Here is a 13,359-nt window from a genome sequence, read left to right as displayed (position 1 = left end):
CCCCTCAAGGCTGGCTGAGTGGGGGCATCCTCCCCATCACCCAACCATATGGCCACTATTTTGTCAATGGCAGCTTCTGAGGATACTAGATGTGGCCAGGGTCCCTGAACTGCACCCCCTCACTTGCACTCTCAGGGTGCAAAGATGAGGGGCTGTGCTGAGATCCCCAGCAGAAGGCACCTAGAGTGCCCTGTCTTAGGAGACCACATGCGGAAACTGTGATAACTCTGTCCCCATGATGGTGCACCCATACAGACAGCTGCTGAGTTGTGTCACCCAACCCTGCAGGACAGGACACAGCCTGTCCTCGGGATGAGGAGAGTAAGTCCAGTAAGATAAGTAACCTATCAGGCTTCTCAGCCCACCACACAGGTGTGATTCAGGGCTTCTGCTACCCACTATGCTGCTCCCCCTATGCCCTTCTATCAGATAGAGATGCTATGCCAATTTCCTGGCTGGGATCACTGGGCCCTGTACCAAATCTGCATCAGTCAGGTAAACCCGTGGGACCTGTGGCTAAGAGTAGCTCAAGGGACAAATTGGGACAGCATGGGGAGGGACTCTACAATCCGTACTGTCAAAGCAAAGTGTGAGGACTGGGCAGTAGACACAGCTCACTCTAAGAACCCCTGCAATGTCCCTGTCCCCATCCCTGTCCTGCTGTGAACCCCACCCCCAGGCCAGGGCAGCAGGGCTAGGAAAGATAGAAGCAGGCTCAGGGTCTCCAGAAAGCTGAGGGTTCACCAGCTGGAGCTTCTCTAGGGACATGCAGGGGCTTTCTGTCATCAAGGTGCCTTGGTGTGGAAGGATACCAAGACCAACTGGGCATCACAAACAGGCTCTGGCTGCAGCATAGGTTCATTTCAAATCTGAGTATGCACATTAGCAAAGGGGCTAGAGCTGTGTACCTCTGTCCCTTGTGGAGCACACACCCCTCAATAAGGACTCACAGAATTTATGTAGCACATTCAGCATACGCACATTCACATGCCTCACCAAAATTCATGTTGAAATCTGAACCCCATGGTGATGGTATCAGGAGATGGGGTTATTGGGCAGTGATAAGGTGATGGGGATGGAGTCCTATGAATGGGATTCATACCCTTATAAAGAAGGCCCCAGAGTGGTGCCTTGCCCCTTCCACCACGTGAGGAGGTATCCTCTATGAGGAGGGCTCCTCACCAGACACTGAAACTGCTGGCACCTCCAGAACTATGAGAAATAAATTTTCTATTACTAGCCAGGCACCATGCATGGTGGCTCATACCTATAATCCAAGCACTCTGGGAGGGAGAGGCAGGTGGACCGCTTGAGCTCAGGAGTTCAAGACCAGCCTGAGCAAGAGCGAGACCCTGTCTCTACTAAAAAAAATAAAAAAACCAGCCAGGCATTGTGGTGGCCACCTCTAGTCCCAGCTACTCAGGAGGCTGAGGCAAGAGGATAGGCTCAAGCCCAACAGTTTGAGGTTGCTGTAAGCCATAATGCCACCACACTCTACCCAGGATGACAGAGGGAGACACTCTATTATTTAAGTCCCCCAGTCTGTGGTATTTTGTTATACCAGCCCACATGTACTAAGACACTCTCATGTGCACATACACATGCTAGCACACACATACATGTATACATGTGCACAGACAGTGCACATACACATGCTAGCACACACATACATGTATACACACATGTGCACAGACAGTGCGGGGCTGGGTTTCTACCAGCTACAATCCTAGCACTGTCTGCTGGTCTTCAGCCATCACTGCCTGAAGATGGCTTCAACATATGGGAAGGGGATCCCAAATTTGGGCTCTTGGCTTCTATAAAGAGCAGGTGAGGATCACCCATGCCTGTCTGAACTCTCCGTAAACACACACGCTTCCTGCAGGGGGCAGGTTGCCAACATTGGATATAGGCTGTTTCTGGGAAAACCTGGGGATGCTGGAGAAATCAATGTTGTGCGTCACCAACATGCACAGCATGCACACCCTATCTAGCCCTCACACCCCACCATTGCCCCATCCTAGCCCTAACTCACAAGATAGCCCCCAATCCAAGTGAGGACCCCTCAGAACATGTGCTGACTGCCAGGGTAAGAGGCCCCTGGCCTGGGGTTTCCAACTTTGTCTTCTCTAACAATCTGGAACCCTCTTCTCAAGTGACACACATAAGTACCTGCTACACAACCACACAAGAGCAGTGCAGCCCCAGCACCCTCCTGAGCCCTCCACAGGGGTCCTTTGGGGAGCCTTACCTCTAGGGGAGCACCTGCTGAGGTATTCTGGTTCCAACACTGCTCTGCCCTGACATTTGCCCCCTTAGGCTTAATAATGCAACCCCAGATCCCACCAGAAGCTTGGCCATTGGGCTGTTTGTCTTATTCCTATTGTAAAGTCAACTAGACCCTGAGATTTCCAGATGGGTGCCAGAATCACCTGGTTAACCGGAGAGGGATGACCCTTCCTACCCCTTATCTGCTCTGAAGTAGTGACCAGTGATGGGTTAATTCCCTGTCACAAAGCAGACACACTCTGAGCATAAATGTGACATAAATGTGAGGCGGGGGTGTGAAGGCAATTTAGGAATCCTAGAACCTCCTTTAAGCAGACCATCAGACTGGGTAGTTCAAGAACCCCTAGCCTACATGTCTTCACCCACTCATGCATCTGGCAGTATTTTGCCAGGTGCTGAGGCTGTACTGAGGAGCAGGAATCAAGAGCTGAAACCACAGAGCTCCCAACGTTGCCCAGTAATGGACAGGTATAGGACAGGCACACAGTGCTCAGAGACACCAAGAAAGGCTACAAAGTCCCCAGAGTGCCCCTGCCTCACCCCAGCACCCAGTGTCAGCACAAGGCCAAGCCCCAAAGCACCCTCAACACTTGATCCACAGAACAGGGGTGCCAGGGGCTTCCACCCATGCCTGTGTCCTCCTCTACCTCCCCTGGAATCACAGAACTCATCCTATGTGATCTATAAGAGTCTGGACTCTCAGCTTGCAGCTAAGGACTTGTAGGGTGGCTCGGCTAACCTGGGGCTCATGATAGCAGGCCTGTGATCGGCTGACATATCCAAGGCCCAAATCCAGCCTGAAGCTTCTGTGAGCACCCAAGACCCCTAACTCAGGCAGAAACTAGAGGCCACATTAAAACACACACACACCTGCATCCATACCATCTGTACTGTCCCTAGGCCACACCCTTCCCAAGGTCCTATAGACTATGGGACTGCTCCTTTTTTGCAACCTGGACTCAGCCTTGGAGCTCAAGGTTCACATCACCTCCAGCCCACCTGGGTGAACCTGCATAGCATGTGCCATGCCTGCACCACGGGAGCCCCCTAAGGACCTACTATACCTGACAGGGACCAGAGGAAAAGGGAAGGGCAATAAAGCCTTCATCCCTTGGGACACAAACAGCAGACAGTGTGGAAAAGGCAAAGTTCCCCTAAGATTCTCCAGGAGAAGGAGATGGGCAGGACAACGGATGCTAGAGAAGGAGGAGAGGGCAAAGCTTACCAACAATGCACATGCCCAGAAAAATGTCATCTGGGCCTACCCCTGTGTGATAGTGGCAATTGGGCAGGGCTGAGCTGGGGCCCCAGGATGGCTCCTGCAACACCACTTACCCAAGTCTCCGTCACCCAACTTAGCAGGCCTGGTCATTGCAGGTACCAAGTATGTGACTTCTGCCCAAACCTCAGAAGGCCAATGGGGTCTTTGCATAACTGCCTCTGTGGGCAGGAGCCAATGAGGAAGGGCCACAGCAGGCTCAGAGAAGCTATGAGAAACAGTAAGATAGACTGGCAGGGTCCCCACAAGCAGGGCTCTCCAGGCTGTGACACTGCTGTCTAGCGCTACCCAGGGCATTTCACCCCCAGCAGACACCCACGCTCAGCAGAGGTCCTACACTCCATGCAGTCCAGATGGGGTAGACACTGCTCTAACCAGTGAGGGGTGGAATGGGCTACAGTACTTACAGGTGGATTTCCCGTGGGTTTTCTCACAGTTCGGGCAGTGGTATATGTCAATGTCGGGTGCCTCCTCCTCTTCCACTCCAACACAGCTGAAAAAGGATGAAACAGACCATTACCCATGTGCTGAACAGCCCCTCAAGTGCTTTCCACCTGCCAACCTCTAAGATGGGTCCCTGCTCACCAATGGGGGACCTGGCTAGATGGAACAGGTCCCACTGGAGGGATAGTGGTCCAGGGGAAGGGAGGGTAGAGGGAAAAAGCCACATAGATGTCCTCCTGGAAGGGCATCTGCAGCATGAGACCCAAACACATCTGAATACACCTCACCACAAGTGCCCACTGAAAGGCCTACTGGCAGGTCTGCCTGAGTGAAGGCCACCATCACCCTGTCCCCTGGGGGCCCAGGAAATATGGGGGAGGGTGTCTTGGAGCCAGGAGGCTCTCATTGCTTCCACAGGAGTAGGCTGAGAGAGGAAGCAGACAACACCAGGGCAGCCCCTTCATACAGGCCATGTCATGGTCACCTGTCTAGATCATCTTTAGAGGGGCCAAAAAGAGGCCAGGACCTGGCCTGGGGATATGTCCAGGACCTAGGGACCATTCTCCCTCCTCCATCCCACCCTGGAGTTCCTCCAAGGGCCCTGCAAATGGGCTCAGATACTTAGCAGGAGAGAGTAGCCCACTATGCAGACGCTGGCCTAGCCGCAGGCCTCAAGCCATTTAAGGAATGACCCCAGAGAGTATCAAAGGACAGGACAGCAAACTCTACAGAAGCAAACCAAGAAAAATGGAAATTTTTTGTTCTATTCTGGTGCCTTCTACTTTCTTTGGTTAAAGGCAACAGGGGAGTGGCCATCGACACATAAAGAGACGCTCAGAGTAAATGAGAACAACTGTGGATAAAGGGCAGGGCACAGGTGCAGTCAACCCCCACAGGGAAAAACACAGCCAATAAGTTGGAAAATACTTCCTTTTCTTCTGGCAAGCAAGTAAGTGTACAAAACCTAACCAGTAAATTTTAAAATGGACATTTTCCCCCGGGGCAGCTCTATAATGTCAAGGTAAGAGGGCTCAAGGCAGCAAGCTACTAGGAAGCTACAGATGTGCTCAGAGCAGCCTGCTCACGCTCAGGGCTAAAGATTACAAATCCATTAAGAAGTCAAGTAAGTCACACGCAGCATGAGAGGTCTTCTTTTTGTTAATTTTTATTTTTAATTTTTGGACTCCAGGGAGCTGGCATTGATTTTATACTTATTAAAAATTAGTAGCATTTTTTTATACACTAAAATGCAGAGGTGGGCGGTGCCTGTGGCTCAGTGAGTAGGGTGCCAGCCCCATACACCAAGGGTGGCGGGTTCAAACCTGGCCCTGGCCAAACTGCAACAAAAAAATAGCCAGGTGTTGTGGTGGGTGCCTGTAGTCCCAGATTCTCAGGAGACTGAGGCAAGAGAATCACCTAAGCCCAGGAGCTAGAGGTTGCTGTGAGCTGTGATGCCACAGCACTCTACCCAGGGCAACAAAGTGAAAAAAATAATAAAAAATAAAAATAAAAAATAAAAACAAAATAAAATAAAATGCAAAGGCAGGGGTAGTCTGGGAACCAGGGAAAGGATGTGCTTCTGTAGGCAGGATGTCCTGCCAAAGCCAGTCAGGAGTCCTGTTACCTGTGACTTCTGAACAGTGCACTCACTCCTGATAAATGGGCCCTAAGAAAATCATCCAGAAGAAAGCACTTACTTTACCAGAATGTCTGTCCAGCGTTCTTTGTGTCAGAAAAACACTGGAAACGCTTCCCTAACAGAAACACCTGCAGTGACTGAAAAGTGATGAATAACAAGATTATGCAGGGACAGGTAAGTTACCAGCTGGTTATCATCACTGTTGACACAGGTTAACAAGGACTACAGATTAGACCGAAATGCTAAGAGCTGACTCAGTTATGTTAAGGTGAGAGATGGGGACAATTTCATTTTTAAATTGCCTAAATTTGAAGTATTTTGAAAGCAGCATATTGTGTTGCAAACTTTGGGCCAGCCTCACACCTGGCTTCACATTCATCCTCACATGGGCCACTGAGCTTACCGCTCCTCTCCTGCACATTCTAAGGACACGGACCACATTCCCTAGCTAGGGCTTCTGAGTCACTCACTCAGCAGGGGCTGCCAGGTCATCCTCAGGACAGAGTAGCAGGGTATAATGGTTCAGAAGCTCACCTCCTCAGGCACCCACGTCTCCTATGGGTCTGTACCTCAGAAGGGCACTTTTCCCTCAACTACTACTATGGGGTGGGGGTGGGGTAACATATATAAAAGAACCCAGAAATATCAGAGGATCAACCAAACCAAATGTTGGTTCTTTGACAAGCTTTAGCTAGACTAAGAAAAAAAGAGAAGACTCAAATTATTCAAATTGGAAATGAAAGTAAAGACATTACTGCCAACCCTAAGGAAATAAAAAAGGTTTATAAGAGAACACTATGAACAATTATAGGCCAACAAATTAGATAACCTGAATTAAAAAGACAAATCTCTAGACGGTGACCAAACTGATTCAAAAAAGAAACAGAAAATTTGAACAGAGGGCAGCGCCTGTGGCTCAGTTGGTAGGGCACCGGCCCCATATACCGAGGGTGGCGGGTTCAAACCCGGCCCCGGCTGAACTGCAACCAAAAAATAGCAGGGCGTTGTGGCGGGCGCCTGTAGTCCCAGCTACTTGGGAGGCTGAGGCAAGAGAATCGCTTAAACCCAGGAGTTGGAGGTTGCTGTGAGCTGTGTGACGCTACAGCACTCTACCAAGGGCCATAAAGTGAGACTCTGTCTCTACAAAAAAAAAAAAAAAGAAAATTTGAACAGATTTGTAACAAGAGATTAAATCAGTGATCAAAAACTCCCCTATCAAAAAAACTTCAGAACCACTGCTAGTGAATTCTATTCAACATTTAAAGAATAATACCAGTCCTCTCAAACTCTTCCAGAAAATAGAACAGGAAACATTTCCTAACTCATTCTGTGAAGAGGCCAACCTCACCCTGAGTCCAAAAGAAAACTACTGACCAATATCTTTTATGAATACTGATATAAAAATCATCAAGAAAGCAGATGGTGCTGGTGGTCTATGAGACAAGACTGTCTAACACATTCTGCATGGGGGAAGTGGGAAGGTTTCTACAAAGATGTGACACCTGAGTGGGGTGTTGGTGGGCGACTGAGTTTCTTATTTGGAGGGTCATGAAAAGGAACAGGTTCCCATGGCTGGCTGAAGCCAGTGGCATAATTTAGACTGGTGTCTCTTTTGCCCTAGGTATGGCTGAGAGGCAGTAAATTCTCCGGTGGCAGACATAAAGGTCTCAGATGGAGGTAAGGTTTCTGCAGCTCTGTAAGTAGCATGGAGCTCTCAGGCTCTTGCTATAAGCTATCAAGCCATGAAGAGCCTAGCAGGACTCCTAGTGTTGGTGAACAGCAGCTCCTGAAGGTCTAGGCCTAGCCCAAGAAGAAGGAGCTCCACACCTATTTGATACTGTATCTCAAGGCATTTTGCTGCTCTTGGGTAATTATGTAGAGTTCCAGAAGACGGAAAATGGTCACGCAAAGGGGCAGTGCCTGTGGCTCAAAGGAGTAGGGCGCCAAGCCCCATATGCCGGAAGCGGTGGGTTCAAACCCAGCCCTGGCCAAAAACTGCAAAAAAAAGAAAAGAAAATCGTCATGCAAAGTAAAAGATGGCTAGTCTACACTCAAGGCCCAGGAGGACAGGTGGGAAAGAGGACCCTGCATGCTTGTTCTTTTCCCTTTTGCCTGTTGGTTCTTTGAGGACTGGCTGGTGTGTGTTAGCAGACTCATCATCAGCTCGGAGCAAACAATCAGTAAATGTTTTCTTTTTCTTTTACAATATAACCTCTCATTTTCTTTTTTCATATTTTTAAAAACAGCTTTATTAAGGTACAACTTAAGTTAATTGTCATAAAATACACTTTTAGATATATATATATATTTTAATAAATCATAGCTGTGTACATTAATGCAATCATGGGGCACCATACACTGGTTTTATTTACCATTTGACATATCTTCATCACACTGGTTAACATAGCCTTCCTGGCATTTTCTTAGTTATTGTGTTAAGACATTTATATTCTGGGGCGGCGCCTGTGGCTCAGTCGGTAAGGCGCCGGCCCCATATACCGAGGGCAGCGAGTTCAAACCCGGCCCAGCTGAACTGCAACCAAAAAATAGCTGGGCGTTGTGGCGGGCGCCTGTAGTCCCAGCTACTTGGGAGGCTGAGGCAATTTCGCTTAAGCCCAGGAGTTGGAGGGTGCTGTGAGCTGTGTGATGCCATGGCACTCTACCGAGGGCCATAAAGTGAGACTCTGTCTCTACAAAAAAAAAAAAAAAAAAGACATTTATATTCTACATTTAGTAAGTTTCACATGTATGCTTGTAAGATGCACTATAGGTGTAATCCCACCAATCACCCTTCCCTCCCCTCCCTTTCCCCATATTCTTAGATTATAATTGGGTTATAGGTTTCATATGAAAGCTATAAATTAGTTTCATAGTAGGGGCTGAGTACATTGGATACTTTTTCTTCTATTCTTGAGAAACTTTCCTAAGAATATGTTCTAGCTCCATCCATGTAAACATGAATGAGGTAAAGTCTCCATATTTCTTTAAAGCTGCATAATATTCCATGGTGTACATATACCACAATTTATAAATCCCATTCGTGGATTGATGGGCACTTGGGCTTTTTTCATGACTTAGCAATTATGAATTGGGCTTCAATAAACATTCTGGTACAAATATCTTTGTTATAATGTGATTTTTGGTCTTCTGGGTATATACCTAGTAGAGAAATTGTAGGATCGAATGGCAGGTCTATTTTTAGATCTCTAAGTGTTCTCCGTATATCTTTCCAAAAGGAATGTATTAATTTGCATTCCCACCAGCAGATAGAAGTGTTCCCTTTTCTCCACATCCACGCCAACATCTCTGGTCTTGGGATTTTGTGACACGGGTTAATCTTATCGGAGTTAGATAATATCTCAAAGTAGTTTTGATTTGCATTTCTCTGATGATTAAAGATAATGAGCATTTTTTCATATGTCTGTAGGCCGTGCACCTGTCTTCTTCAGAGAAGTTTCTCTTCAAGTCCCTTGCCCACCCTGAGATGGGATCACTTGTTCTTTTCTTGCTAATATGCTTGAGTTCACTGTGGATTCTGGTTATTAAACCTTTGTCGGAGACATCCCTGCAAATATCTTCATACATTCTGAGGGCTGTCTGCTTGCTTTACGTACTGTGTTCTTGGCTGTGCAGAAGCTTTTTAGTTTGATCAGGTCCCAGTAGTGTATTTTTGATGCTGCTTCCATTGCCCGGGGGGGTCCCCCTCATAAAATATTCGCCCAGGCTGATTTCTTCAAGACTTTTCCCTGCACATTCTTCTAGTATTTTTATAGTTTAATGTCTTAAGTTTAAATCTTAAATCCAATGAGAGTCTATCTTAGTTAATGGTGAAAGGTGTGGGTCCAGTTTCAGTCTTCTACAGGTCGCCAGCCAGTTCACCCAGCACCATTTGTTAAATAGGGAATCTTTTCCCCACTGAATGTTTTTAATTGGCTTGTCAAAGATCAAATAACAGTAAGTAGCTGGGTTCATTTCTTGGTTGTCTATTCTGTTCCATATATCTACCTCTCTGTTTTTGTGCCAGTACCATGCTGTTTTGATCACTATGAATTTATACTATAGTCTGAGGTCTGGTAGTGTGATTCCTCCTGCTTTGTTTTTATTTGTGAGTAATGTCTTGGCTATACGAGATTTTATCTGATTCCACAGATAAAACGAAACATTATTTTTTCGAGATCTTTAAAGTATGACAGTGGAGCTTTCATAGGGATTGCATTAAAACTGTATATTGCTTCGGGTGGTATGAACATTTTAACAATGTTGATTCTTCCCAGCCATGAACATAGTACGTTTTTCCATTTGTTAACATTTTCAGCTATTTCTTTTCTTAGAGTTTCATAGTTCTCTTTATAGAGAACTTTCACGTCCTTTGTTAGATAAACTTCCAAATGTTTCATCTTCTTTGGCACTACTGTGAATGGAATAGTCCTTGATTGTTTTTTCAGCTTGACTATTGCTGGTATATATAAAGGCTACCAATTTATGAGTGTTGATTTTGTAACCTGAGACGCTGCTGTATTCCTTGATCACTTCTAAGAGTTTTCAAGTAGAATCCCTGGTGTTTTCTAGATATACAATCATATCATCTGCAAAGAGTGAAAGTTTGATCTCTTCTGACCCTATATGGATACCCTTGGTTGCCTTTTCTTCCCTAATTGCAATGGCTAAAACCTCCATTACAATGTTAAAGAGCAGTGGAGACAATGGGCAACCTTGCCTGGTTCCTGATTTGAGTGGAAATGATTTCAATTTAACTCCATTCAATACGATATTGGCTGTGATTTTGCTGTAGATGGCCTCTATCAGTTTAAGAAATGTTCCTTCTATACCAATTTTCTGAAGTGTTCTGATCATGAAGGGATACTGGATATTATCAAAAGCTTTTTCTGCATCAATTGAGAGAATCATATGATCTTTGTTTTTCGATTTGTTTATGTGCTGAATTATATTTATAGATTTACGTACATTGAACCAGCCTTGAGACCCTGGGATAAACCCACTTGGTCATGCTGTATAATTTGTTTGATGTTTTGCTGGATTCTGTTTGTTAGGATCTTGTTTAATATTTTTGCATCAATATTCATTAGTGATATTGGTCTATACTTTTCTTTCCTTGTTGGGTCTTTTCCTGGTTTGGGGATCAAGGCAATGTTTGCTTCACAGAATGTGTTATGTAGTATACCTTCTTTTTGTATATTTTGGAACAGGTTGAGTAATATAGGTACTAGTTCCTCTTTAAAGGTTTGCTAGAATTCTGACGTGAAGCCATCTGGTCCCGGGCTTTTCTTTTTAGGGAGATTTTGTATAGGTGATGCTATTTCAGCATTTGATGTAGGCCTGATCAACATTTCCACTTGATTCTGGCTAAGTCTTGAAAGGTGGCATACTTCCAAGTATTGGTCAATGTCCTTAAGATTTTCATATTTCTGAGAATAAAGTTTTATGTAATATTCATTAAGGATTTTTAAAATTTCTGAGTCGTCTGTTGTTATTTCGTCTTTGTCATTTCTGATTGATGAAATGAGAGATTTTACTCTTATTTTCCTGGTTAGGTTAGCCAAAGGTTTATCTATTTTATTGACCTTTTCAAAAAACCAACTTTTTGTGCTGTATAAACCTTTTGTTTTTAATTTCATTTAATTCTGCTCTAATTTTGGTTATTTCTTTTCTTCTACTGGGTTTGGGGTTGGAATGTTCTTCCTTTTCCAGTTGCTTGAGATGTCCCATTAAGTTGTTAACTTCCTCTCTTTCCGTTCTTTTGAGGAAGGCTTGCAGTGCTATGAATTTCCCTCTTAGGACTGCCTTTGCGGTATCCCAGAGGTTCTGATGATTCGTGTCTTACTGTCGTTTTGTTCCAAACATTTGGTAATTTCCTTCTTAATCTCATCCACGACCCAGCTATCATTCAGCATAAGGTTATTTAACTTCCATGTTTTTGTATGAGTATGCAGATTCCTGTTGTTACTGAGTTCAACTTTTATTCCATGGTGGTCTGAGAAGATGCATGGAATAATTTCTATTCCTTTAAATTTACTGAGGTTAGACTTGTGACCTAAGATGTGATCGATTTTGGAGTATGTTCTGTGGAGTAAATCCAAATGTTGGATGGTTAAATCTAAAACTTCTTTGCTCAGCTTCTTATTGGAGGATCTATCCAACACTGCCAAAGGAGTGTTAAAATCTCCGACTATTATGGAGCTAGAGGAAATCAAGTTGCTCACGTCAGAGTTCCTCTTATAAATTGAGGCGCATTCTGGTTGGATGCATAAATATTAATAATTGAAATCTCATCATATTATTACCCTTAACAAATATGAAGTGACCATTTGTATCTTTCCTTACTTTTGTTGGTTTAAAGCCTATAGTATCTGTAGATAGAATTGCAACCCTGCTTTTTTCTGATTTCCATTTGCCTGAAATATAGATGACTATCTCTTCACCCTGAGTCTATATTTATGTTAAGGTAAGATGAGATTCTTATATGCAGCAGATATCTGGCCTGAGTTTTTGTATCCAGTCAGCCAACCTTTGCCTCTTTAGAGGACAATTTAAGCCATTCACATTAATGGAGAATATTGATAAGCCTGGTAGAATTTGAGGTATCGAGTTTTTCAAAAGTCCAGTGGACATTTTTAATCCTTCTGCCACTGTTGAATTGGAGTTTGATCAAAAGTTTCTGAGTGAGTTTACTTTTGTGGTGGAGGATTGCACTGATCATTATGGAGGATAGGTCTGAGAATATCCTGGAGAGCTGGTTATGGCAAATTTCTTCAACATGTGAGTGTCATTAAAGTATTTAATTTCTCCATCATAATGAAAACTCACTTTAGCTGGATACAGGATCCTGGGTTGAAAGTTATTTTGTTTTAGGAGATTAAAAGTCAATGACCACCCTCTTCTGGCTTGAAAGGTTTCAGCAGAGAGATCTGCAGTCATTCTAATATTCTTCCCTTTGTAGGTATGGTTTTCTTACATATGGCTGCTTTCAGAATTTTGTCGTTCATATTAATTTTAGTGAAGTTAATTATGATGTGCCTGGGGAATGTCTTATTCGGGTTGAGTCATGCTAGGGTTCTGAAACTGTCTGCTATCTGAATTTCAGAATCTCTTGGCATGTCTTGAAAATTCTCTTTCATAATTTCATGAGGAAGAGCCTCTGTGCCTTCTGAAGCCATTTCGTCGCCTTCAGGGATTCCTCTGAGGCGAATATTAGTTTTCTTTGAATTATCCCAGAGCTCTCTGAGAGAATGATCTGTTTTTGCTCTCCATTTCTCTTCCTCTTTGAGGGTTTGGGAGCATTCGAAAGCTTTGTCTTCAATGTCAGAAATCCTTTCTTCTGCTTGCTCCACTCTTTTACTGAGCGATTCTACTATATTTTTCAGATCTTTAAGGGTTGCAAATTCTTGTCTCAATGTGTCAGAATCTTTGGTGATTTTTGTCTTTAAATTAGTTGAATACTTGAGACAACTTTTGAAATGGTCCTGGAATTTCTAATTCCAACTTTTCCTCTATTCTATTAATCTTGTTTGCAATCCAAATTCTGAAATCGATTTCTGACATATCAGCCATCTGTTTATGAATGGGATCTTCAGTTTTGTCTGCTATATCTTTCCTTGGGGGGGGCTGATCTACTCTGGTTATTTGTGTTACCGGAGTTTTTCCACTGATTCCATTCCATGAATATTTTACACAATTTGACTAGATGACCTGA

The 13,359-nt window shown here is 44.4% G+C and overlaps 1 protein-coding gene across 3 annotated transcripts in view; it reads right to left on the bottom strand.

Annotated features, from left to right (window-relative positions):
• Positions 1-13,359, bottom strand: part of PHF2 (PHD finger protein 2) — a 124,479-nt gene that overhangs the window by 41,977 nt on the left and 69,143 nt on the right. For all 3 annotated transcript variants that reach the window (XM_053578456.1, XM_053578466.1, XM_053578474.1), the window contains exon 2: positions 3,973-4,058. In XM_053578456.1, coding sequence (XP_053434431.1) covers positions 3,973-4,058 — 86 coding nt within the window. The remainder of the gene's footprint in view (positions 1-3,972; positions 4,059-13,359) is intronic.

The sequence above is a fragment of the Nycticebus coucang genome, chromosome 2 (genome assembly GCF_027406575.1).
Source record: "Nycticebus coucang isolate mNycCou1 chromosome 2, mNycCou1.pri, whole genome shotgun sequence".
In the NCBI taxonomy this organism is placed as follows: Eukaryota; Metazoa; Chordata; class Mammalia; order Primates; family Lorisidae; genus Nycticebus; species Nycticebus coucang.
Note: the sequence above shows the minus strand (reverse complement) of the source record. Positions and strands in the feature narration are given on the sequence as shown.